Genomic DNA, 25,359 nt, shown 5'->3' on the forward strand with positions numbered 1-25,359 from the left:
TGCCCACAACTACACATGTTCCTTTTCCACATGGATAACACACAGACATATGCAGATAATATTGGTAAAAATACTAACATTTGAGGGTATAGATCAAATGGTGTTGTCTTTATTCCAGTAATTCCATTACCATTTTAATGTTTTACTACTGAAATTAGTTAAACCTATCAACACCAAATAAGGCTTCACCGTTAGTGTTTCCTGATTGAATTATTCGAAACGGATCATTGAATTGAATTCTTCAATGTGCTATGTGTCTCAAGCTTGTCCTGAATTTGCCCCAGACAAACTGGGCTACCCTTCAATTGGATCCCATTAAGAAAAACCTAAGACGGTGATTGGATGAGGCTTTGGGATGACATGTTCTCCTTGATTAGCTAATTCCATTCTCACTAACCATCCAAATCTTGTTTAGCATGGGGTTACCTCTAATGCTATGTTGAGGAACAACACTCACCAGGCCCCAAACCATTAACCTTTATGACCCCAATACACTGGTGTGCCAAAACTATTGGACAACTTAGAGCTCAATAGTGTATTCTCATCTTGTTCACACACTGCTCTTAAAATATTGTTGGAGCTACTTTGTTTTTCTTAAAGTTAGCAAAAGTAGACCGTATCATTATTGGCTTTGCATAAATATAATGATGACTTTGTACCTTAAGCACTTCCACATAAAGAGATTTTGAAACCAAATGAAGGGTTTGCCAATATATTTTTCTGAATGGTGGTGCATTAATACAGAGGTTTCTATATTGGGTTATATAATCAAAACCAAAATAAATCATTTCAATATAATTTAGTATAATCCACAATTTAGAATGCATTACATTTCACGTAGCTCTATACTTATATACTAAATGGTTTGGTAAACTGACATTAAAGAGTTTAAAGGTCTGTTATATTTAACTACAATAGGGGTCACTGTTTAGCAGAGGGAAAACAAGCAGTCTTCTCTCAGCAGCTGTGAGCAGGAGGCCCTGAGTGAATGTGATATTACTGTAAGCTTTAGTTTCGTTTTGACAGTAATATCTGAAGCAAGATTAGACATGTTCAGCTTCCCTCCCCTGAAGGTAATGACACTGCCCCACATATATTGTATGTGGGTGTGTTTTTGCTTCTGTTAGCAGCAACCGAGAGGAAAAAGCCCTCAGGGTTGTTTTTTTTACTGGGGAATTCCACCAATTAATTATTGATTATATATTAGAAATGTACACCAGAGGGAAATAATTGTTTGATTGTCACAATGTAACGAGGAGGTAAAAACCTTGGTAAAAGATGGATAATTTATTTAAATAAAACCATTCCACCCATTTGGATTAGGACAAGAACTCTCCTGCTTTAAGCTAAGATTTCACAACTGCCACACTCACACTTAGGTCGATTAGTAGGTCTGACTAATAGTCAGAGATGACTTACCGACCTCAACAGTATATCTAAGTCAAAGTGTCTTGTTAGTTCACTAGGTAGAACTTGAGTGCATTGCTATCCAACTAGAGAACTCTTTTAAGGGTGGAGAAATGTTTATCTACCAGAATCTGACCAAAAAACAAGTAAACAAGAAGTTTAAGGTAGACGCACTTTATTCCTAAAACAGAAGCTGCACCATCAGTAGCGGCACACAATTATATGTACACATATACACACACAATTACCTAAATCTGTTATATAAAATATATAATCTGACAATGTACCTTTTAATTCCTCTTCAGAGCTCATTGAGTTACTGTGCGAGAGACTCTGGAGCCAAAGCGGACAGAGAGGTAAGTCTCATCCACTCATTGGGTGGGACACAAATGCCCAGGCCAGCTTTTACTTCATTTTTACAGCATGGCAATAAAAAGGTCTGTACCCTTTGAAAAAATAATATTCTAAAAGCAATCTACAGCAAATTCACTTGAACAGGTTTTTCCGTGTTGTAATTGAGAAAATTACACTTTTTAAACCAATTCCTTTACAGTGAGATGTACACCCCCTCTAGGATTTGTAATATATAAAAGATATTAAGCATTAAAAAATCCACATTTAAAAACTTACAATAAATAATATATGCAGGCATTTCATTAAGATAAAATTTCATAGATTGCAATCTACAGTCATAAAAAGACAATTTATTCTCGTTTATGAAACGTCCCTTGATCTTCCAAAATGCTAAAATGGATTCTTGGCATCTGATTGATTGATTGGAAACTTGTAGACAGTCAGTGTTGTGTGAGAAACACCGGGGGAGGAGGAGGAGGAGGGATGCTTCCCCCCCACTCGCCCTGATGGAGTGTAAGGTCCATTGAGTGTCCGGGATCATTCAAAGCAGGAAATCCAATCAAATCTCAGCACTTTGATCCCGATAGAGTTCAGAGCATGTTCATGATAAAGTTGTACATCTGTGTGAGCACCACAAAGTGAACGGGCAGACAGGAGCGTCGGTCCTGGGTCGCAGGGTCGCACGTCAGCCAGGAGAGGGCGTTGTACTGCTCTAGAACAAATCTATGATGTAGGAGGCAGAAACAGCTGTGTTAGTTCATTTTTCACATTGTTCCTTTTTATTTTAACATGCCGCTATTAAACTGGAGCAGCTTACCTGAGCACATCAGAGGTGTGGTTGGAGTCGAGGGGGTGGGAGTGTTTACTGTGCAGGAGCTCGTCTGATTGGACAGAAGACACGTGCAGGTGCAGAGAGGCCTGGGGAAATTGAAGGATAAAGATGCAAATTACAGATAGCCCCACATTAGGACGTGTACACACCGGCCGTTACATCGGGTTTTTTTTATTCAATAGGAAAGACATTTTTTTAGACTTCTGTCTTTTACTCCTGGTTAGTCTACTGAATTTTGGTGTTAAAATATGAAATAAACACTTCATTACAAGATCATTCACTGTGACCCATGTTCGCCTCTTACAGCTCTTTCCACAAACAATTCCTGTAAAATAATCTGCACTGTAAGATACTGGAGGATATGAGAAGATAGGACCATGCTCTAAACACAATGTACAGAAGAGGAACATAACGTGGAAGGTAACAAACAGTTTGTAAGTGGACACTATGGACCCTTGTGCTAGATAAGTATCATTTTCATAAATTAAAACCTCAACTAACCAAATTAGCATTCTAAGCAAATTGTCTCCCACGCTACAGGCATCAGTTCGTGTTTCTTTTCTCACAATTCTGCTGCTATAGCGCAGAAGGTTTGCCTTTTGGGAATTGGGTTTTATATTATAAATAAAGTTGTGAAGGGCACTGTGGGATAGCAGAGTTGGTTGTTTCTTTCAAGTTGCTTTATAAACCGTACCCACTAACTCCAGTCTGCAGCAAATCACAGCTGATTACCGCCCCCTGCTGACATAACAAAGGCCTTACATAACTGGGAAGCCAGTTCTCTGTTTGGTCCTTAAAGTTCAAATAATATTTTCCTTTACACTGATCACATGGCTTAATCCAATGGATAGATAGTTCCTTATAGCAACAGAGAATTAGCTTTTCTGACAGACACTCCAGATTTAAGTTATGTAATGAAGCGTTTCATAGTCCCTGGTTGGGCCAAAAATACCAGCAATTATCTTGTCCCAACTTGTTAAGAGAAATATGTTTTGCTCAGGACACATTTGTCTCAAGTGAAGTTTACTCGGCACTGACACGTTATCTAACAATGTGTCAAGGAATCAGTCTGTGGGTTTGGTTAGATGCTTAACACACCTCAAGAACCATTCCTCCCACACGCTTCCCATTAGTTGTAGCCCTAACATTTGACAAAAGTAAAGTGTAACTGTACCTTGAGGAAGAGAGGGCACTGGTTCTGGGCTTGAGGGCAGGCAGACCAGAACCAGTCAGGCAGTGGTCCAGTTTTGGCTGTGGAGACGAAGTAGCCCAGCGCCATGGGCTGCTGCAGGATGTTCAGAGCCTCCTCATGGGACTCCATACGGTCAGCACTCTGGCCCTGCGAGGAAACATTGTTGAAATGAATTAACAGAGAAAGAGTTGATTTATACAGCACAATTGTTTCTTTGCAGCTACTGCCTCCATTTACTGTATATATTTAAATGACGTTAATGGCACCACGTATTAATGGAGTAGCTAACAAATCTTGAAACTTTGTGACTCAGTGAGGTTAAGATATAGTGAGCTCAAGGCAGTAATAGTTTTTCTTTATCTGAGTGCAGTTGCGTCATTTTTCAAACGCAAGCACGCATTTGAGCGTGTCATTATCTACACGTGTGATATCCTATCTCTTTCAAGCTTCAGTCTTCATCTATTGGCAACATTTGATACATTTTTGTGTCAGTCTGCTCCGCCTGAAGCTCACTGGCTGGAATACATATGTTTAAGTTGCTTCATCTCACTAGATGACCGAAGAAGAAAGACAACATGACATTTTGACGTGAATTTGTAAACACTGAGTCTCTTCATCTTGCAGGTATGCAGGTCATTGTCTGTAATAGACTTTAAATGGACTTCTGTTTCATTGGATTATAAATGATTGACATACCTTTGTTCCGTCTCCCCCCTGGTGGTAGTGGGAGCCGGGGGAGTGAACAGGGGAGGTTGTGGGGGAGTTGGGCAAGATGTTGATGAGGTCTGGATCCACCATGTCGTTGTCAAACAGGTCGAAGAGGCCCATGCCGTCAGATCCATCTGTGGAGAGAGAAACATGCAGAGGGTTAGGCTTCTGTCTGTCCTATTCATGGCTCAATAACTCTTGATAATGAACAAAAGGATGCAGAACGTACCGGGGTTTATGGGGTTAAAGTTGATGTCGATGGGCTCTGCCGTGTTAGTGTTGACCTGCACCATGGCTGAGGTGGGGAACACTAGGATGTGTGTGCACGATGTGTCCTGAGGAGTGTTCAGCTGCGATGTCTGCATGTTGAGCGTGGTGCTGCGACCGAACACTGAACCTGTCGACACAGAATCTACAGACACGAGACAGACAATCAGAGTCAGAGCCAAAAAGTCCCCTCCTTCACAAAGTCTAAACTAACATGTTACTATTCCCTTTTACCTGGCATGATGACAAAGGATCCCTGGGGCTCCATTGCAACTAGACAGACGCTAAGGATGCTGGGAGTGTCAGCAGCAGAGATGCCACACAACTTGCACGTCTCCTTGAGGCGTTTACTGAGAGACTGCAAGTTCCTCCTGCTCAGCAGAATACTCCAGTCTGGATCAGGGAGGAGAGAGGAGCTCATTAGTGGGTGTTCATGTGAGTAAATAAGCTACATGTTCTGCAAACACTGCAGGTGTGTGTGTGTGTGTGTGTGTGTGTGTGTGTGTGTGTGTGTGTGTGTGTGTGTGTGTGTGTGTGTGTGTGTGTGTGTGTGTGTGTGTGTGTGTACCTCTCAGCTCCCCGTGGCCCATTCTACCAAGCCGTCCGATGACCACCCTCCATGGCAGCGATGTCACCTGCACCAGGCCGAGACACCACTCCCACAGTTTCTGCAAACCCACCCGCCTGACGGAGCCCTTTTTCCTACGCGCCCTGAGAGAGACACAACACATGTTTTGTTTTTTTAAATACAGACACAATCTTACAGTAATTAAGACAGCAATGAACAGTGTGCGCATACCTATTGGGTACATCGATGCTAATAATGCAGGTCTCCAGCAGTTCTCCGTGCTGGTCGGTGCAGGAGGCCAGCAGCCAGCGCTGGTCGTGGGAAAGGCAGTAGCCGACAAACAGGACGTTGTACTTCTGGGAAGCCTCGCCAAACGTCTCCCCGAGCTCCGTCTGCTTGTCTTTTATAGGAGCCAAAATGAAGGGCGGCGTGTACAGGCGCAGACATTCGGGCCTCTGCACAGGAGAAACACGTGATGGTTTAAAAGATTAGAAAGGGAGAGACTTTAACAAAAGACAGAAACTGTTCTGGCTGACTCCCTTTACCAGAAGCCACACAGGTTTCATATAAACAGCCTATATAGGGGGCGTTTACCTCTGGATCCTTTAGTGCCATGTCGATGGCAAGGCCGGGGCCAAAGCCCGTCAGAGCCTTGAAGTTGGTCGAGTTGGGCAGAGGCCGCCGACACTGAGTGAACACAGAGAAGGCCAGCGACTTGAGGTGTTGGCTGTAGAGGTGGCGCTCCCCGCTGCGCACCGGCTGCAGCAGGTACTGGCAGGGAACAATCTGACAGGGAACAAACGACAGTGACACTTTAGTTTTTCTGTAGGTAAACATCAATGGGTTCATCTGCCTACTTCTTAAGTTGACTTTCCCCTCCCTATTTTAGGGGCCCCTATAGAAACTTTGAATATAAAAAAACAAATGTCTGTACAGCCCTATACAGCCTTTTCCACATAGAGTACAAGCGATAACAATTTGAATCATATTTCATTAATGACTTAATCATCCTTTACATAAAGAACATAACCAATAGCAGCACATGTACCACCATATTGGGAATGTTAGAATGGGCTTACTGGCTTATCAACAATTAGTTAAAATGTAAATGGAGTTACGAAATAGTATGCATGTGTGCATCTTTTGACAATTATGGTCAAATTAAGGAAAATATTTAAAGCTGTATTTTTTTTCTTTGACTTAATATTAAAAAAGGTGAAATACAGTGCCAAACTAAAAGTAGAAGGATATTAAAACTGCTCTTAATTACCACTGCTTTAGACTAACGCCTAACCATTAGCAAATTCACACTTCTCGTCTTTCAAAATCCCCCCTGCCAGTTCATGCAGTCTTGTGTCACTACTTTGCAGGTGTGGCAGTTAGCGCCTCAATTAGTGTCTGCTAATGAGTCCCCTCCTCCTGCTCAGCTCCCTCTGTGCCTGCCCGTAACCTGCTCTGTTGTGACTAATCCGTCAAAAGAGGAGAAGATCATTTAAAACTAAGGAAGACACCCATCACAGCACATGAGCAGAGTCCTGTAACTGTGTGATCTGTACATGTTAGGGATGTGCATCTCCATCACTGAGGCCGATGCCATGCGCATCTCGATACGTTGCCACGATACGATACATTTGAAACACCAGGCGATGCGATACGATTCGATTCCCCCCTGTTGCGATACAGTTCGATACGATTTGATTCAACATTATGCGATTCGGGCAATACGATAAATAATGATACTTCAATATGGTGCGACAGAGGATTTTTGTTTTATTCCTCAGATGCAGCAAATCATAAATTAACAAAAAAGTGCTTTACATATTTGGTTCTGTGCATCCCATCATGTTGTTTATTTTTTACCTTTAAAAGCTCTCCAGAGTACACTACAATTGTATAACACCTCACAGTTAAAACATTTAAGGATGCATTGCCCATGATTAACAATGTGCAAATAACAACTACCGTAATTTCCGGACTATAAGGCGCACCTGAATATAAGCCGCAGCAGCTAAATTGAATGATGTGTACATATATAAGCCGCACTGGACTATAAGCCGCAGGTGTTTTAATGTTTCATTACCATATGTAAGGGTTCGTGCACAGAGGGGATTGTCGGGAAAGAGAGGGCTGTTTGAGGAAGCTCCCATTTATTAACATTTCAACAAACAAGTTGCATATTTGCATAACGTATTCAAGTGTTACCATTTAGTGCAATAGTAGCTACAAAACATGTGCTGTGTAAACTGTACTGTATCACATAGCGTTTCAGACACACAAACTTTTCAACTTTCAAACTTAAACGGTGCGCTCCCAGCGCACGTACCGGCAGTGATCTACAGCAGTGGTTTTCAACCAGTGGTACGGGGACAAACTGTCTCGCTCTCGTAATGTCTGTCTGTCTTGCTCTCGTTCTGTCTCTCGTACCACTATCGGTTCCACTTTTACTTTTGCGCGCTACCTGTCTCACTCTTTTCCGGCCTCCAGCTTTTCCTGCTGGAGAAGCTGGAGCCCGCCGCTTAAAGGTGGGGGGCGCGGACCGGCCATAGAGCCCATAGAGTTAAAGGTGGTGGACTGTAATCTGTAAAAATCCATAGATTGGCCGCACCGTTGAAAAATGGGAAAAAAGGCGCGGCTTATAGTCCAAAAATTACGGTACTATAGTGCAATGCCCATACAGCTGCTGCCTGATGTGCTTAACACTCATTCATAGGCTAACTCAACAGAGAGCAGAGGTGTGGTTTCTATATGAACAATAAAGTCTGTACCTGCACTGAGACAGCGTTTCTGATGCGAGCAGGCAGGAACTGGAGCATCTCCATGTAGCAGCGCAGCAGTCCCAGGGTGTAGGCGCTGGAGTGGACGTCTCGGTCGGCATCTTCGTAGCTGAAGGGGTCGACGATATACACCACTATGGCAGGCGGGTAAGACACAGCGTGGGACTCTCCGTCTGTTGGCTTGCCCACTTTGTCTCTATCCATTGTGCTGTTGATAAAAAGACACTAAATCAATTCCATAACATTTCATTTAGCTGGCTGCTTTTATCTAAAGTGACTTACAAATAGTGCAATAAACCATAAAGCTCCTAGAGCAAAAACAACATAGAAACCAGGCATGAAGAAACAACCAGGGATTCCCACACAGACTTTACTTGGGCGGGCTGCACAGGTATATTAACGTCCTCCAAAGTATATAGCACGACCCATTTAGGTTTCATCTTTTTGTATCCGTCCGCGAGCACGACGCCATCTGCGATCGATTAGCTACCCCTCCTGCACCTGAGCAACCCACCCCCCCCCGTTCCTGGCTACCACCACATGTATACAAGTATATATTTCAGATCTGTGGGAAACACTGACAACCCATAGGAGATCTTTTCTAAAGAATAGATAACAGAAAAAAGGAGGAATAGCCATGTGTGTTGTATGATGAAATATACAACAATGTATTACCTACACCTGTTCAACTGCTCGTTGACACACATATCTTATCAGCCAATAACATGGCAGCAACTCAATGCATTTAGGCATGTAGACAAGGTCAAGACAACCTGATGAAGTTCAAACATTGCATCAGAATGGGGAAGAACGGAGATATAAGTGACGTTGAACGTGGCATGGTTGTTGATGCCAGACGGGCCGGTCTGAGTATTTCAGAAACTGCTGATCTACTCGGATTTTCCCACACAACCATCTCTAGGGTTTACAGAGAATGGTCAGAAAAAGGAATCATATCCAGTGAGCGGCAGTTCTCTGGGCAAAAGTGCCTTGTTGATGCCAGAGGAGAATGGCCGGACTGGTTCAAGATGATAGATCATCATCATCTTTATTTGATGATGATGATGATGATGATGATGATGATGATGATGATGATAGAAAGGCAACAGTGACTCAAATAACCATTAGTTACAACCAAGGTATGCGGAAGACCTTCTCTGAACGCACAACACGTGGAACCTTATGCAGATGGGCTACAGCAGCAGAAGACCACATGTGGTGTGGGGGATATTTTCTTGGCCCCTTAGGTAGGCTGTTAGGTTTAAACAATGCTCCATTGTTACTGAGTATTGTTCCTGACCATGTCCATCCCTTTATGACCACAGTGTACCAATCTTCTGATGGCTAATTCCAGCAGGATATAACACGACATTTCACAAAGCTCAAATCATCTCCAACTGGTTTCTTCAACATGACAATGAGTTCGCCGTACTCAAATGGCCTCCAGTCACAAGATGTGCATCCTATAGAGCACCTTTGGGATGTGGTGGAATGAGAGATTTGCATCATGGATGTGCAGCCGACAAATCTGCAGCAACTGCTTGATGCCATCATATGGACCAAAATCTCTGAGGAATCTCTGAAGGCAAGGGGGTCGAACGCGGTACTAGCAAGGCGTACCTAATAAAGTGGCCGGTAAGTGTATTTAAATAAGCTATGATTTATGTCACATTTTCTTCCAATGGCACTGGAATACCTAGTCCATGTTCAGGGTATATGCAGGGATCCTGAAGTCAAATTTAATACCTTTTAAGACCTTTTTTAAGACCCTTTCCATACATTTTAAGACCTCATCGCAACTTCGAGTTCTAACCGGTTACATTGGCAACACACTTTACCTCACATTTACTATATTGATTGTAAGATAGCAAAACTAAACAGAGTGTAGACAGACTACTGAAGCCTCCTCTCCACATGAACTTCAACCTCTCTGTGAAGGTCAGGTTTAATGCAGTATGCTGCTTTGTTGCTTCTGTACTCGGTGTTCTTTCATTCCAGTAAAACTCCTCAGAAACCATTAGAAACCAGTATTTGACCAATAAACAAAACAATTGACAAAACTTTGAACTATGAAATATATTAAACTTTGGTGAGCTTCAGCGGGGTAATGCCATATAGGAGCTCCCTCACAAATACCCAGGGGTTAAATTGGGCTGGGGCTGTCCGGGGCTAAGCCCTGGCACATAGGACGATGCTCTGACGTCATCACCCTCACACATTTGTCATATGTTTACAAAAAACGATATATATGTTAAGACTTTTCTCGTTCTTAATATAGACTATATTTAGGGTCGATATGTGTTGACTTTACTTTAAAATAGCAGATCTCTGTGACCGGATATAGTTTGGCTTAGACCCCGGCCCCACAAGGAGGCATACGGTAAAACGCATACGCAAGCGCAAAAAAGTCTTCCGTTCACACGCATTCGATTCATTAACGTGTCCGTTTACACTAGACCGCTGGAAATGCTGGAAACGCTGTAGTACATATGTCAGGCCTGTAAGTGACGCTGCTGCCGCCACAGAATACTCCAAAAGCAGCGAAGAGGACCCCGGAGCATGGTTGCCCTTCTGTTTATTCTCCGCGGTGGACGGCGTGTTCTCCTGCTGTATCTCTCAGGTAGTCCACCAGCAGATGAAAAACACCCACCTCTCCGCCTCTTCCAAGGAACGAGGGGACCGTGCGGCAGTTTCCGTAAAAAAAATGTTCCGCCGGTCAACATGTCCGTTAAAAGTTTAAATCTTCCGTACAAAATTAGAAAAGTGCCGGTCAGAGGTCTTCTTTGTTATTTATTGAGCTTTAAAACAAATTGATAACGACTCTGTTCTCCATATAATAATATAATAATATTTAATAAACGGTGCCTGCCTCTTTTCCTCCCCCTCTTCTGACAGCCCAGCAGCAGCAGGAGACGCGGGGAGAGGGAGGCGGGCTATTTCATCGTTATCAGAAAAATGATCATATAGGGCTTACACACGGAGCCTTTGGACCCCCAGAGCGTTGCGTATGCTGGTCTACCCACCTTGGGACCTGGGACCCGTTATCTTTACCGTAGTCGTTTAGTGCCCCCCCCCCCTTTTTAAGACCCCGCGGACACCCTGATGTTGTATATTGCAGAGGATGTAGCGATCAGTACAAATGAGCTGTGTATAAAAACCACCTGATGCAGATCCCAAACGTTTTAGTGGCCAGTTAAATGAAACAAAATAAAAAATGTTTAAATTGTAAAGTAACTTTGGAAATGTATTCAACCGGAAGGTGTTAATAAAAGCAAGGCAGGTAAAATAACCTAATTAAACATGGACAGTTTAGAATATTATACAAGTGATAAAAAGGTTGTTTAAAAAGCCAATTTGGTGTGCGATTTAACTATTAAAATATCAAGTGAAGCCAAGAGAACATAAACAATAACAAGAGCACCCAGATAAATGGAAACAACTAAGGATGAGCCAGAATTCGGCATTATAAGAAATCTTTTCCAAATTGTCCTTAGTTTTGATGAAGGTCATCGATTGTATCCCTTGTCTGCTTACTGATTCAATGCACAGCCAGGGGCCACTGACAGCTTTGTGAAATAATCTGTTTATAACATGAAATCCTGTATTTATATACATGACCCTCTCTCAAACTGGCACATACTAAAGTGTATACTACAATGTCTCTTACATCTTAAATGAATACAAACTGAAACGGGCCATTTCAAGAAATGACATAATAATTATATATGCAAGATTGCATCCAGGTACAACTTCCTCACAACGTAAAGCAATAAAGAATCATCAGGTATGCACCCCAAATCACTGGCACCCCTCAGACCTGTCTAGTTATAGAGTAAAAACAATAAACTAAACGTCATACTTCCTTCCAGCTACTGCCACCAGGAAGCAGCTTCAGAGTAGCCAAAAATAACTTCCAAAACACTTAAAAGCCATTGGTCACAACAAAAATGCATCTCTCTGTCTAGATGCTAAATTGGCCCTCATTGTGGTAACATACCTCTCTGGCGCCTCGACGTGCACTTGAGGCTGGTTGGCTGAGGGTCCGTTTTCTGCCAGCCCCCCCGCCCCCTGTTGGTTTGACTGCGGTCCGTTCTGAGACAAGCTGCCCTGCAGGCCTGACGTTCCAAACGGCGTGTAAGAGCTTGGCTTGGCTGAGGGCATCCCCCCGATTGTCTGTGGGCCTGAGGAGGCAGAGGGAGGGGTGCTGTTGACCGGGGCAGAGCTGATGCTGGCGCTGGTAGTGTTGGTGCTCTGGGGTCCTGAGGTGGTGCTGGAAGAGCTGGGGGTCTGGGACAAGGGAGAGGCCACAACAGGGCTGCGCTGAGACAATAGGGAGCTATCCAAAGACTGCTCTGACAGGTATGGAGCTGAAAGGTAAACACAAAATGATTAGCTGTCATTTCTGCAAACCATGCTACCTTTTCAACTGGGATTTAAGATGAATGAGTAAAGATGTTACCTAGATCATAGCGGCACACTTGAGCAAAGAGTTTGAGCCGATTAAAGGCTTCATTGTTTCCGTCTCTGGCAGCCATCTTAAGGAACCAGTCACTAAGGGGCTGCTCCGTCATGCTCCTGCCTTCTGTGGCGCCGACCTTCAATACGCCCTCTGGGTGACTCTTACAGATGGGCCTGTGTTGCCCAAGCTGGCATGCCTGTCGACAAAAAGGGAGTGAATGAGCAAAATGGAACTGTATGAATCACTTCACAAGAACATGTAACTGTTTTTGTGGGCATGTCTGTACAAGAAGGATGAGTTTCATCCCGTCAGGTGCGTACCTCATACATAGCACTCAGATCTTTGAAGAAGGTCTTTGCGCCGCGGAGTAGAGCCTCATTCTCTGGGCAGATGACAACATATCCCACATCTCTCTGGGAACCAAAAGGATCCAGAAGAAGCTTCTCCCAGTATGGCAAGCCGAAAGGAGACAGCACCACAAAATCATACTCATAACCGACCAAGAAAGTGGGGATGGGCAGAGGCTCAGGAGACTCATCGGTACCTGTAGCAAAAAGACATCAAATGTTATTTCAACAAATACAATATTCCATATCAGATCTCTATTTTTGTTAAGAGATTAGAGTGTTTAGGTAAAAACATTTCCACATACCATATGATCCCCTCCCAGCCATCTTGTGGAACTGTTGCCAAGTGAGCGGTCCCTGAACGCCCCAGGAGCGCACACTCCTCTTCTTCTGAATGGTGTCCTGCAGCACAGGCTGCAGGGACAACAACACCCGCAGGACGTCCTGAGAGAATAGCTTGCTCATGTCTGCTGCTGCAAAAAGAACAAAGACAACAAATGTTTTAACTTCATCATGTTTGTGGTTAGGAATAAAAAAACAAACGGGGGAAAATACGCTTGTTGTTAGAAGAAATTGACACAAAAAGAATACATACATTTGCATTTTGGCCAGTGATGAAGACAGGTGCTCTTCACTAGTGCTTCATCTACTTTTCCCCCTGACATATTGTCCATGAACTGCCTGCCGTGCTCCAGTGCCATGTAGCAGTCATTATAACAGTCTCTCTCTTCCACCCTCAGAAATGAACTGGGTGCTGAGCTCTGCTTGGTGTATTCTACGCCTGCCATGGGGGCAAAAGGGTTGGTGCACTGGTCCTGCAGCAGCAGGATTAGCTCATCCGGAGGCTTCTCTGTCAGGCTGCCAGCTTTGTGAGCCGTGGAAGCTCGCAGCTCTTCGAAACACCGCTCAGTGTCCCGACTTGCGTCCGAGCCGCGCACCACCACGTCCAGCTCGTCCTCCAGAAACAGCCCGGCCGACTGGCCAAAGCGCCGATTTGTGACAGCACTGAAGCCACAAGTGCAGGGGTACTGGGCCTCGCCATTGTCCTTGAGGTACACCCCTACATCCGCTCCTCTGATGTTCATGTTGCAGACACACACGCAGCAACTGTCAAAGTTACAGTCCTTGAAGAGGTTCATGACTGACTCAGACAGAATGAGGGTGACGTAGAGACTGTGAGCCTCGGGGATGGAAGGTACGGTGGCCGGCTCAACAGAGCTGACAGGTCGACAGGTGGAGGCAGTAGAGGCGGGGGAGTAAAGGTCAGAGTTGTCGTACTTAAGGGAGCCCTGGACACTCGACGGGCCGCGGGGAGTGCGTGGAGTGCGTGGGGTGCGAGGCGTAGGCACGGAGAAGCGCGGCGTGGCTGGGGAGGGCAGGATGCCGGTGCCGCTGTTGCTCGGGGGGGCACTGCTGGACATGAAGGGGGTGTGGGTCTGGGGGGTGTAGGTCTGACTGTAGTCTGGCTCCACACTTGGGACGTTACTGGTACCGAGACAAGCAGAAAACTAAAGTTAGTTTTGTGGTTACAACATGTTTTTTGTTTATACAAAAAAAGTTGTTTCTAGATTTTATTATTATTTTTTAAAAACCCATTCTAAAATCTCCATCAGTATTATGCATAATGGTCCGTAACCATAACATTACATCAAATTACATCCACAGACATTCTTCCAAATATTGTTTTAAATATTTTCAGAATCATAAACAAATCAACTTTGCAAAAAAATAATAATATTAAAATGAATTTAATTCAAAACATCTGGCTATTAAAATAGTTTTTGGATAAATTCAAGTCAAAACTACTTTTTTTTTTTTTTTTAAAGCTCGACAATGAACAAAAATGTTCGTTTTTTTTTTACAGTTTATTTATTACACATACTTTAATTTGCATCTGGCTCAAATACATTTCCCATACCATTATATGATCAAGTTTCAATTATTAGTGACTGTTAAAGGATATATCAATACATTCTGGTTCAAAGTATAAGTAATGAACATCAAGAAAATCTGTCATAGACTATAAAGTGGTGCCCGATACAAGTTTTGTAACGGGGCTCATCCCAAACAGCCCCCTTCCTCACTTTTTCTGAAACAGCACTGACCTGTCTTTGGTGAGGAGATTGACATTCGTCACTGGGGGTATCAATTCCATTTTGCCCATGGTCCAACTGGGCGTGTACACACAGTCTTCTGGCAGTTTGATAGGCAACAGACACTGGCTTGGTAGCATCTTCAATGGTGCGTACATGGAACAGCCGATTAACAACTGACACGTCTCTGGCTTGTATACAAAGGAGAAGTCCTGAAAGAAAAAAGGGTAAAAAAGGGTGAGATTCACTGATGTGGGTAGACGTTCCACTCATTTCGTACTTGGCAGGTGTGCTTCGTGTCATACCTTTATTTCCGATGGCTTTGGGCTGCAATATCCCTCCTCCACCTCCATCTTGAAGTGGTTGTTGAGCTGGCTGCCGTCCAACAGGGTGAGGCCCGCCCCTCCTTCCAGGCTGTCCTTGCCCCCGGAGTTCATGGGAGAGTAACCCTGCTGCTCCAGGGAGGGCGGGGTGGGAAACATCTGGTGCAGGTCTGCTGAGCCTGGGGAAATAATACGTTATTACTTCTTCTATACGTGTAAAAAAAAAAAAGGTTACAATGCACAATGATGAATTGAAACAAAGTCTCCTTACTTATGCAAGACAGAGGATCCAACGTGGCTCCTTTACTGTCTTTACAGCCAAACTTGTCCTCCGAACCAACTCCAGCTCTTTTGGAGCCAGGCTGTGCAGACAGGGAAAAACAAAACTCTATACTCAAAACATTTCATATCAAATCGTTGAATGGGCTTAAAAGTCCCTAATAAACAAACGTTTTCAAGCAAATAAAAAAACTGAAGATTAAGAAAATCTTGTAAATTTCAACTGAAATTGTTGTGCTGCCCTTACCACTAGCTCATCTTCATCTGAATTGAAGATTTTATCCAGGTCGCTGTATGACACGGCCAAGTCGTTCTCGTGGATAAGGCTGGTGGAGGCGGTAGGTTTACTGCCCGATGCACCCTGACCATCTGCACCGCAAAACAAATTGGAAAGGAGACCTTGAATAACCAGACTCCAAACATTACATTTAATAAAACGTCAAACCTATGGGCCAAACGAACAAAGAAAGGGGATTCTCACCGTCTGCTGATCCATTGTCCTCGTCCCCCTGGATTAAAGAAATACAAAGATTAGTTTTTGTAATATTGTAGGAAGACTATGCCATATTGTACAGTAGATAATCAGGGAAACCACCGCCATTGTTATTTGCATACAGGATCATTGCATAACACATAGTTCGCTTACAGATATACTCTGCATCTACACAAATAAAGGAATACCGGCAGAGCTGGGATAGTTTGGAAATACTTTCAACACTGGTGAACAAATACAAATAAAACTGATGGGGCTTTTTAAAAAAACACCTTTAATAACTTCCTGTTCCAGTAACCAAAAGAAGTCAAATGCTTCTAATAGGTTAAGAGCTTTCTTAGAACAAACAACTATATAATAACTGAAGATACATTTTCTGAAACTGGCAGACTGATTATAACAGATAAACAACACTAAAGTCTGACAGGCATTTGATGGCAACTTTTTGTACCTGACAATTGTTGATACTCAGTGATACAAACTTAAAAACACTAACACACACAAAAAGGTACCAGGCCGTATTTTGGGGGGTAACCGAAGCAGGATACATAGAATACAAGGCAGTCGATTCATCCAGCCCATCTGTGAACCCACCTTGTTTTTCTTGCTGCCATCCCTTTCTGAGCCAGACTTGTCCTTCTTCTCTGTAAAGCTGAACTCCTCGTCTCCCTCTACAAAGGCGTAAGGGTCTGAGTCGTCACCGTGTTCTCTGTCACCTGATGCGGAGGCATAATGGCTGTTTCTCCGCTGGGCGTAGGCCCTGACCAGCTCCTGGGACACTTTCAGGGTATGCGTGGACCCCGACATCAACCTGAGAGGAAATAAATTGTGCAGAGTTGCCAAGACTGATACAGGCATGTGGTTTAAATTGAACATGCAGCTGAGGCGGAGTATTTCAGCACTTACTCTGTGACGGAGATTACGTTTTCTGTTCCTCCACCTCCCCCAGAATCATCTCGTATTTTATCCACAGGTAACAGGGGCGTCAGGAAGTTTGATGCCTTCTTCCTGGGCAGGTTGAAATACTTCCAGGGGTTGTGGGTGGAGTCTTCATTGGGGTTAATGGCTGAACCCACAAAGACAGTGGGTTCCAATGTTTCATTGTAGGATTGGGGGAAAGGCATAGGCATGTTCTCCAGCCGAGGGTCCTCCTCCAAGCCCTTCTGAGGAAGCAGACAGGGCTCCACCGATGGCGGATAGAACGTTTGATGAATGGGCGTGGAAGAGTTCTTCATGCCGCCGGGAGTCATGTCACCTTCTGCGTGATCGCAGGGGTGTGGGCTAAGGGGAGGGGGAGGCGGGGATCCGTTGAGGTCTGCAGGGTGTGTGTGCAGCGTAGGGGCTTTGGAGGACACGGTATCCACGTGGTGCAGACTGGGATACGAGCCGTCGTCCTGTGATCTCAAACAAAGCCTCTGGTTCTGCGGCTCCATGGTCTGCTCCTCGCTCACAGAGTTGCGGTGGTGAAAAGGCGTCTGCGGCCTCTTCTGCTGCTTATCCCCCTTTTCCAGCTTCTCGCCCAGCTTGTGCTTGAGGGCCGGCTGGGCAGGCTGGCCGGATGAAGGCGGGTGTCCTGAGGTGCTGCTGGATCGCTGTTTCTGATTCTTATGTCTGTATAAAGAGAAAGACAATGAGTATAAGACACTTTCCTTTGATTATTAAAATATGTCACTTTTTTCAATTCAACATACCGTAAGCAATTGCAATGAGGCCTGTGAGTACACTCCACAAAATCCCAAAGACCAGTTTTGTCCGACTCCTCCTCACAGGTCCCATTGGTTAAAGTGGTAAACTTCCTCCTATTGAAAAAGGGCAGATTGATATTTATCAGTCACCAGTCACCATGGAGGCAATACTTTGAATACCTTTGAGGAAGAAATGGCACTGCACGTACTTGTTCCCTGTACGGTTTATGTTATATTCCTGCCATACAGACTCCACCATCTGGCTGGCCAGCCTGCGAGGGATTTTACCCCCATGAAGAGTGTTGTTAGAGCTGTAGCCATCCGACGCAGAGGACAACTTCAGCCACCTCTGAGCAGGCTGGTAATCTATGAGGGAAGAAAGATGTAAAAACAATACTGTTATTATGCTGAATCTCTCAGAACAAAAAGACCAATGAAGGCTTTCTAGTCCATATTCAGCCTTAAGTCTCACCAGTCTGAGCCTCCTCTGGTGATGTTGGAGGAGTCAGAGTGACAGAGGACATGGCAGGGTCTCTGTGAGCAGCGTGGCCCTGCTGAGCACCACACAGGCTTCCTGAGGTGTTCACTGAGCCCTGCAGGACCACAGCAGGAAGGTCCGACAGGGGGAGAAGCACCAGGCAGGAAGGGTACACCATCCTAACTCCCGCTGCAACCAAAGAAACACCACCATTTACTTAAAAAAATAATAATTCTAACCGCATTCGGAAATGATTTGTTTACATTTGTTGCAACATTGCGATTGATTCCACAGCCGGTTAATTGACAAGTTTAGACATAAAGTTCTGCACAACAACCACAAAGATTTTTTTTAACATTTTGGTTTCTTACCGACGAGGACCTCCACAGCCGCCAGAGAGTCATCCTCCCAGTCTGTATCCTCCATCTTATCTTCCTGGACGTCCTTGGGATTTGGGCTGATGGGATAGAACTGCCTCCACTCCTCTATGAGCTTCTGAGTGGGGTGGTCTGACATCTTGAAAGCCTGACCGGTGAGGGTCCCATTCAAGCCGTATGGGCTAAGGATGACTGCAGGGCAGAGGAGTCACAATACGTATGTAAGTTCAGTAATAAACCCCAACAAAAATGTATTAAAAAAAAGCGAAAACCACTTTTTAACTCTGTGCACAGCTGGGGATTTTCTACCTTGCAGAGGGCTGTTGTTCTGCTGTGCGAGGCTGAGATGCTCCTCATTCAGCCGCTGAAGAGGCTGATGTTGAGCGATCTCCACACTCGTGCACACGTTGCTGTCGCCGTGCACGAAAAATGTGAATGCACAAGACAGGTGCTCGCTGCAGGGTGGGTCAAAGATAAAAAGGGTTTTTTGTAATTAGATATTCATCCCCAAGCATAACAACATAATTAGGTCGGAAAAATAAACACGTGACTAACGTTTCAGATTGCAGTTAGCACAAAGATGCTAATATAAACCCCTGAAGGCTATTGAGGTTATCAATGTACTTTCCATCAATCATTGGGAATGAGTGATGAAAGGGGGAACAATTAATTAAAATGGTTGGGATGAGGTGAAAACAAGAAAACAGTCCTTGCATTATTGACTTGACATTTCATATCATGCTTACAGGTGTCAACTGTTGCTTCTACAGATATTAGATGGGAAACATATAGGCCTGCTAATAAGATTGTGCACATAGCACACTCTGCTTTAACCCAGCTAACGTTAATTAAAACTTCTTGCAATGCACATGAAAAAATACAAGTCAAAAATAATCATGGGAGATTATTATAGTCCTGAGATGTTAAAACAATATTAACATGTATTTTCAAACTACTACTGGTGGGTCAGGCGGCTAAATGCACTAAAATAGTTGTTGACATGGTTGCTGTAAAACCACTGTGCACACTCAGCATTTTCCAAAGACTGCCCTGTTCGCCAGCCAGAGAGGGCCGGCGACAGCGAGGCTGCCAGACTCTTCTGTTAGAGGTGCTGCGCTGCCGTCTCAACGCACACTTGTAGAAATATGTTTGTAGAAAAACAAGTTAAACAACAGTGAGCCCTGTTCTAAACCAACACCGCTGTTATATATCCACTACAACTGTCATACAGTAGATACAAAGCTGCCAGAGGGAACTGAGCCAAAGAACTGTGCATCAAACACAAGTCAGCCTGGATCAACACAGCCAAAAAGCAGAGGCTCAAATTAGCTTGTCAGGGAACTCCACTCAGGGAACCCTACTCTGAACCAGCTACTTATGTGCTGCTGCTGCTGCTGGTTCACCTCAGGCATGTATTTCAACAACAACACAGACATGCTTTACTGTGCAGCGGGGAAAGTGAAGGTGTGGGCATTAAAATGTAATAGAACTTAAGCTGCCAGCTGGATAACTATTACTTCGATGAAAAACTAGGTGGATGTGTCAAGCTGATAATGTAATAAGAAAATAGTTATAATCCTGTCATACACAACAACATTGTTACATCTGTAGAATTATAAGAATCTAAATGTTCTGTATTGCAGGCGACATGTATGTACTTGCAAATGCTTCATTAACACGAGTTACAACTGACCTCAGAGTACAACAACATAGAGAAGCGAAATCAGAACAGCAGATAAGCAGTCAGTTTAGTGACGTGGATACACTACTTAAGGAAAGCCTTGTGTGTATTTGTTCAAGCTATCTTTCTTATAGTAAAATGATGTCTCATTACCTTAAAGTGCTATCTAATTATAACAGCATAGTTGGAACAATACAGCTGCAAAAACCACATCAAAGCTGATTCCCAAAAGGGGATTTTGACAATTAAAGGCTGTCTTAGGGCAGGAACTGTTATGGAAGCATCGCAAGACATCTCCTCCAATGGGGCTTCCCAGATTGCTTTGCAGCACACATTTGCTTAACATTCATAGGCATCCGTCTTTAATATTTTCATGAACACGCATAGTATTTTGCATGCAGGCTTCAAACCCTTTTCCCAACTAATGTATCATGCTGCACAGTTAGTCCACCTCTTTATAAGCACAACCCCCACATGATGCAAATCTTAAACCAGTCTGTGATACCAAAAGCTGACTAATGTTCAGAAATTCAGCACAAGCTCAAATCATGAAATCCTGCTCTACTGCCATATTTATCTTCAGCGATGATGTTGCTTGTGTGTTATAAACAAACTCCCTTGACATGCAAGTATGACAGTTATGATGTAGGTAGACAAGACCATTGCCAAATGGGTAAGTGGCACTTTTTCAACTTCTGAATAGGTATTCCGACTTTTTTGACTTAAAAAAAAGTGTTAACATGTTCATATTAAAACATTCCCAGCTAATTGGGCAACACAACTCCCCCTTCTTTTTAGTGGAAAATGATTTTGTGAAACATCTGTTGGTAATGTTGGGGATTCATTAATAGCGGCATTTACAATGACAAAAGTAAAAACTGTCATGATTAGTAAATCAGTGAGTGAGGACAGTATTTCTGTTAAAACTAGAAAACCACAGCCATCGATAAGATTCCAGCTCCACCCTGATGTTGAACCAATACAACAGGTAGAGGTAGAGATTCAAACAAAACGCACAACTGCTATAACTTGCTACCCGACAATCGGTTAAGTGTCTGCTTTAATTAGACAATTTATGGCATGTCGTATAACTTTGTTGACTGCTACTTGCTTGTAAGCACTTTGAGCACCAGGAAAAGATCTTTATAAATGTAATGTATTATTACTTGGAAACAGGACATACCTTTTATTAATGGTCTTCTCCTCCTTTTGGTATGGCTTAACAAACCACTTGCCGATGCGAACAAAGCCACGGTTCATGAGACACCGCTCCAACAGGTTGTGGATGGCTTTGAAAAGAAGCGTTCTACACTCGTAGGACAGGCCACTCTCCCACTCACCATCCTCTTCACCTGAAACATTGCAGATACAAGAAATAAGTTACTTGAAAGAAAAATATATCACTTCTTCCTGATAAAAAAAACTGTCTCATGATAACTGTGATCAAATAAATGGGTTGACCCGTATAAGGGGACTTTGTAATGTTTGTAAACAACTAATTGCATAATACCTAAAGTGACCTTTTTGAGAATATGAAAACATTTGATTTCAACATTCATCTTATTGATAATTATACAATAACATGATCCAAAATAGAATTAGTAAGCCACTTAGGTGATAACATTGGTGACTTATGTGAAACGAAACAATAAACAATTACACTAGAAACAGCATTATTGTGAAAAGTTCAAAAATGTATCTGCAAGTGGATATGTGTTTGAATCCTGCTGTAGTCACTTGTGCTTTATTAAAAGCCATATAACTCAAAATTAAACCTGCGGAATGACTTTGCATTTATCTAAGATTTGTGAAAAGGTGGCTCTCTCTTGTCTCTGTGTTGTTTTCAACTAGCACTTGACCCTCCTTGAGACAGGAGACAAAGAATCTGGTCAGTGGAGAAGCCCTTAAAAAAAAAGGGAATTGTTTGAGAGATATATTATTAAAGAAATATGCAAAGAACCCTTGGTCCAAAAATCAAGACTGAGTCAGGTGACTGATGAACAAACCTTGTTTACATGATACTGTACATCCGTGGCTGAGAGCCAAATGGATTCTCACAACTTATTATTATCAGACCTCAGATCTTTAAAATTGCATTTTAATTAATTGCCGCAGTTCAGAATTGTTATCATCGTCATCAAACCCTTAACATGTTTAAAACATGAACAGAGCTTTTAATATGGACAAATGTTGCCTGCAGCTCTAGACTGTATCTTTTAATAATTTCAACCACTACACTCTGTATTATTATTTTCTAAATAACATAATGAGGCCAATTCTAGAGCACTTAAACTGCTTGGATTCTATGAGAACATGCGTTAAACTTGGGGAAGATGTGTTGATACTGTTGCTATTTACACTGAAGAATTACATGTATTATAGTGTATCCAATTCTGATAGACATGGAGGTGTTGCATGTACTTACTTGAGAGCTCATTATGGATAAGCTCGGCAAAACTGGGGTCATCCCCCCACCAGAAAAGCCAGAGCTCCCTTCGACCCGGGGTGTGGTGCCTTCTCCACACACTCAGCACATCTGCAGACAGGCATCGGCTGAAACTACACAATATAGGGTCTTCCTCGGTCACAGGGAAAAGGATGGGCGATGAGGTGGGTCCTTGCCATACAAATCGCCGCCATTTTATTCCAGTCAAATCAGCCTAGAAAAAAAGAGAATAACATTGTCAGAATGAAGCACAACATAGCTGCACAACAGGAGGTCAATCATCTGTTGTTGGCTTTATGACTCTGTAAGTGTGTATGTGTGTTTCTTCCCATGAACACAGTGTTTTTTCCCATAAACACACACAGTGATGTGAAGCTGAAGACAGCTGTCATTCAGAAAATCACTTTGAATGAAAAAAAAGTTGAAAACTGAGACTTGCTGACATCTTGGAAAGTTTTGCAATACTTTGTACATCTGAGACCACAATCATGCCTAAAAACATAACTGTCATGAGGTAATTTACTCAACTGTTATTAACAACAAGTGACGCACCACTGCATGTCAGTATCATATCTGATTAGTTTGTCTAATTTATTAACAGTAACTATGTGATTTTACCTCCAATATGAATATTGTTTAATACAACATTGTCATTGTAATTTATGAAATGTAAAATGTTTTGAAATGTTAAAATAATTCGCCAGTTGGCTTGACCTGTTACCATCATAACGTTAATGCTAGTTGGGTATGTCTGTAACCAATGCAGTGTAAACATGCAACTATGCCATTTTCAGGGAAAAGTCTTCAGTGTACTTGCTCTGCAGTGTGTACTGTCTTTATTATGAAAGTTATCTAGATCATGATGTGTATTTTGCAGGCCCGATGCCTTAAAGCCAGTCTGCAACTGACGTTACAAAGCTTGTTGCCTGATTAGCCAAAATGGCTTTCTGGCCTCTCAGTATCATAGCTAACGCTAGCTAGCGCATATAGCAGAGACTTACCAGGCAGAAGAGATTGGAGTGGCAGTCCTCCAAACTGGCCCCGTTCGGTACAAAGCACGAACTCATCCTTTCACTGCGTGGTTGTAACGTAAAGGTCCATTGTCTCAATCACCGTCTGGGGCAATAGCCGATGTAGGTAACTTGCTGTGGAAGCGGTGTTCCGTTGTAATTATACCGTTTAAGCGCTGACCAACTTGCTAGCTACAGCTAGCTGCCGCTAGTCAACCAGACAACTTCTAACCGGCGCTAGCCACCACTAGCCCGGTAGCTAAGCTAACGTTAGACAGGCACCCAACGTCAACTGTAAGCTTCTAGCTATTCGGTTCATCAATCCTATTTGAAATGTATTGTCTGATCTGGTTAGCCGCAATCTTGCTACTACATTACCTTATTGAATAGTCAACGTAAACATGACCAGAACAGACAAACGACAAATCAAATACCAGAAAAGTTAGATGCGCAATAAAAAATACGAGCTCGAAAACTAAAAAACTTCACCCCAAAAGCTTAGTTCCCGGTGTGCTAATGCTAACGCTAGCTAGCTGATCTGAAACAATTTCAAAGCAAAGGAACTCTCCCCTCCCCCTGATCTCTCCTAGCCTGCTAGCACAAAAGCTAACATACCAGAGCTCCAACGCTAGCTTGCTAGCTAAATAAAACAATTAGCTACACCGCCCTCCTTTTCGCTAAAACCATCACAGGGCTCCGTCATAGTAAAACTACTCTTAAAACAAACGAAATGCTAAATTGGCGATACTACTCATCGGCTACTTTTCTCTGCCTGATCCATGGGTCCTGCAGATTTCCATTATTTCAGTTCATGGATTGAATTCTTTAATGGCGGCCAGGAGGACAACTCTGCCTCTCAACTCCTATTGGCCAATTTGTGGTAATGGGGGCGTCATCCGTCTTCAAGTAGCTCCATGACTTCACAGTTTACAAGATGAGAGCTCCAGTGCATCTGTCATACAGTCAGTGGTCACTCCTCAATGATGTCTGTTACTTAACATGTTTCACATGCAACATCTGCCGCATGTGACTGTTATAAGAAACTGAGATATTTATACAGTAAGTTATTGGGGTGTTTTTTTGCACATAATATGAAATATTATATTTGAATATTAGGGGGAAATTATAATGTCTGTCTGGCGTTTTGGTTTGTGCATTGATTTATTCTGCAGTATGAAGTTGTCTATGTCAATTTTTGCAGACAAAGATGGGGACATTACTGATCACAGAGGTATTTATTAGGTTACTAGGGTGATCAAATGAATCTCAGCTTCAAAGAGCAACAACTACTTTTTTCCCGCCGCTATACTACTGTGCTAAAATGAGCTTTCTGCAGCTAATAACGTTGACATTTTGAGTGCAAAGTGCACTTTAAAGAACATTTGAGTTGGTTTTTATTTTAAAACATATTAATTAACTTAGGCGTATATGGACATATAAAGAGATCTCATCCTGTCGTATCCCAACCAAACCACAGGGCGGAGACTTCACACAAGCAATACCCCTGTACGTCCCACCCATAAAGGCGGTGCGCCGGATGCATCGAATAAATGTCAACATGCCGGAGACTTCCAGAGAAGACGAGG

General features: G+C 43.1%; 1 protein-coding gene across 1 annotated transcript; it reads right to left on the minus strand.

The window, feature by feature from the left end:
• Positions 1–1,565: 1,565 nt before the first annotated feature.
• On the minus strand, positions 1,566–24,578 carry LOC307038084 (mediator of RNA polymerase II transcription subunit 13-like). Its single transcript, XM_079679381.1, has 30 exons — positions 23,765–24,578; positions 22,743–22,977; positions 21,501–21,669; positions 18,946–19,091; positions 18,631–18,828; positions 18,254–18,448; positions 17,991–18,147; positions 17,788–17,895; positions 17,003–17,707; positions 16,691–16,907; positions 16,085–16,112; positions 15,851–15,972; positions 15,596–15,686; positions 15,307–15,503; positions 15,014–15,213; positions 13,504–14,393; positions 13,214–13,381; positions 12,882–13,105; positions 12,562–12,757; positions 12,100–12,469; positions 8,094–8,310; positions 5,923–6,114; positions 5,560–5,783; positions 5,329–5,471; positions 4,995–5,153; positions 4,723–4,905; positions 4,482–4,627; positions 3,768–3,932; positions 2,579–2,679; positions 1,566–2,484 (listed from the first exon to the last, which is right to left on the minus strand). The coding sequence occupies exons 1-30, from the start codon at positions 23,828–23,830 to the stop codon at positions 2,352–2,354; spliced, it is 6,345 nt and encodes a 2,114-aa protein (XP_079535507.1). The 5' UTR covers positions 23,831–24,578; the 3' UTR covers positions 1,566–2,351.
• Positions 24,579–25,359: the final 781 nt, after the last annotated feature.

This window comes from Notothenia rossii, assembly GCF_949606895.1.
Source record: "Notothenia rossii genome assembly, chromosome: 4".
Lineage (NCBI taxonomy): Eukaryota > Metazoa > Chordata > Actinopteri > Perciformes > Nototheniidae > Notothenia > Notothenia rossii.

Excerpts from the sequence above, each read along its gene's own strand:
- LOC307038084 (XM_079679381.1), bottom strand. The coding sequence starts at position 23,830 with ATGAGTTCGTGCTTTGTACCGAACGGGGCCAGTTTGGAGGACTGCCAC. Across the intron at positions 18,829-18,945 it reads GAACAACAGCCCTCTGCAAG|TCATCCTTAGCCCATACGGC; the intron begins GTAGAAAATCCC and ends TCTGCCCTGCAG. Across the intron at positions 17,708-17,787 it reads CCTCATTGCAATTGCTTACG|ACATAAGAATCAGAAACAGC; the intron begins GTATGTTGAATT and ends CTCTTTATACAG.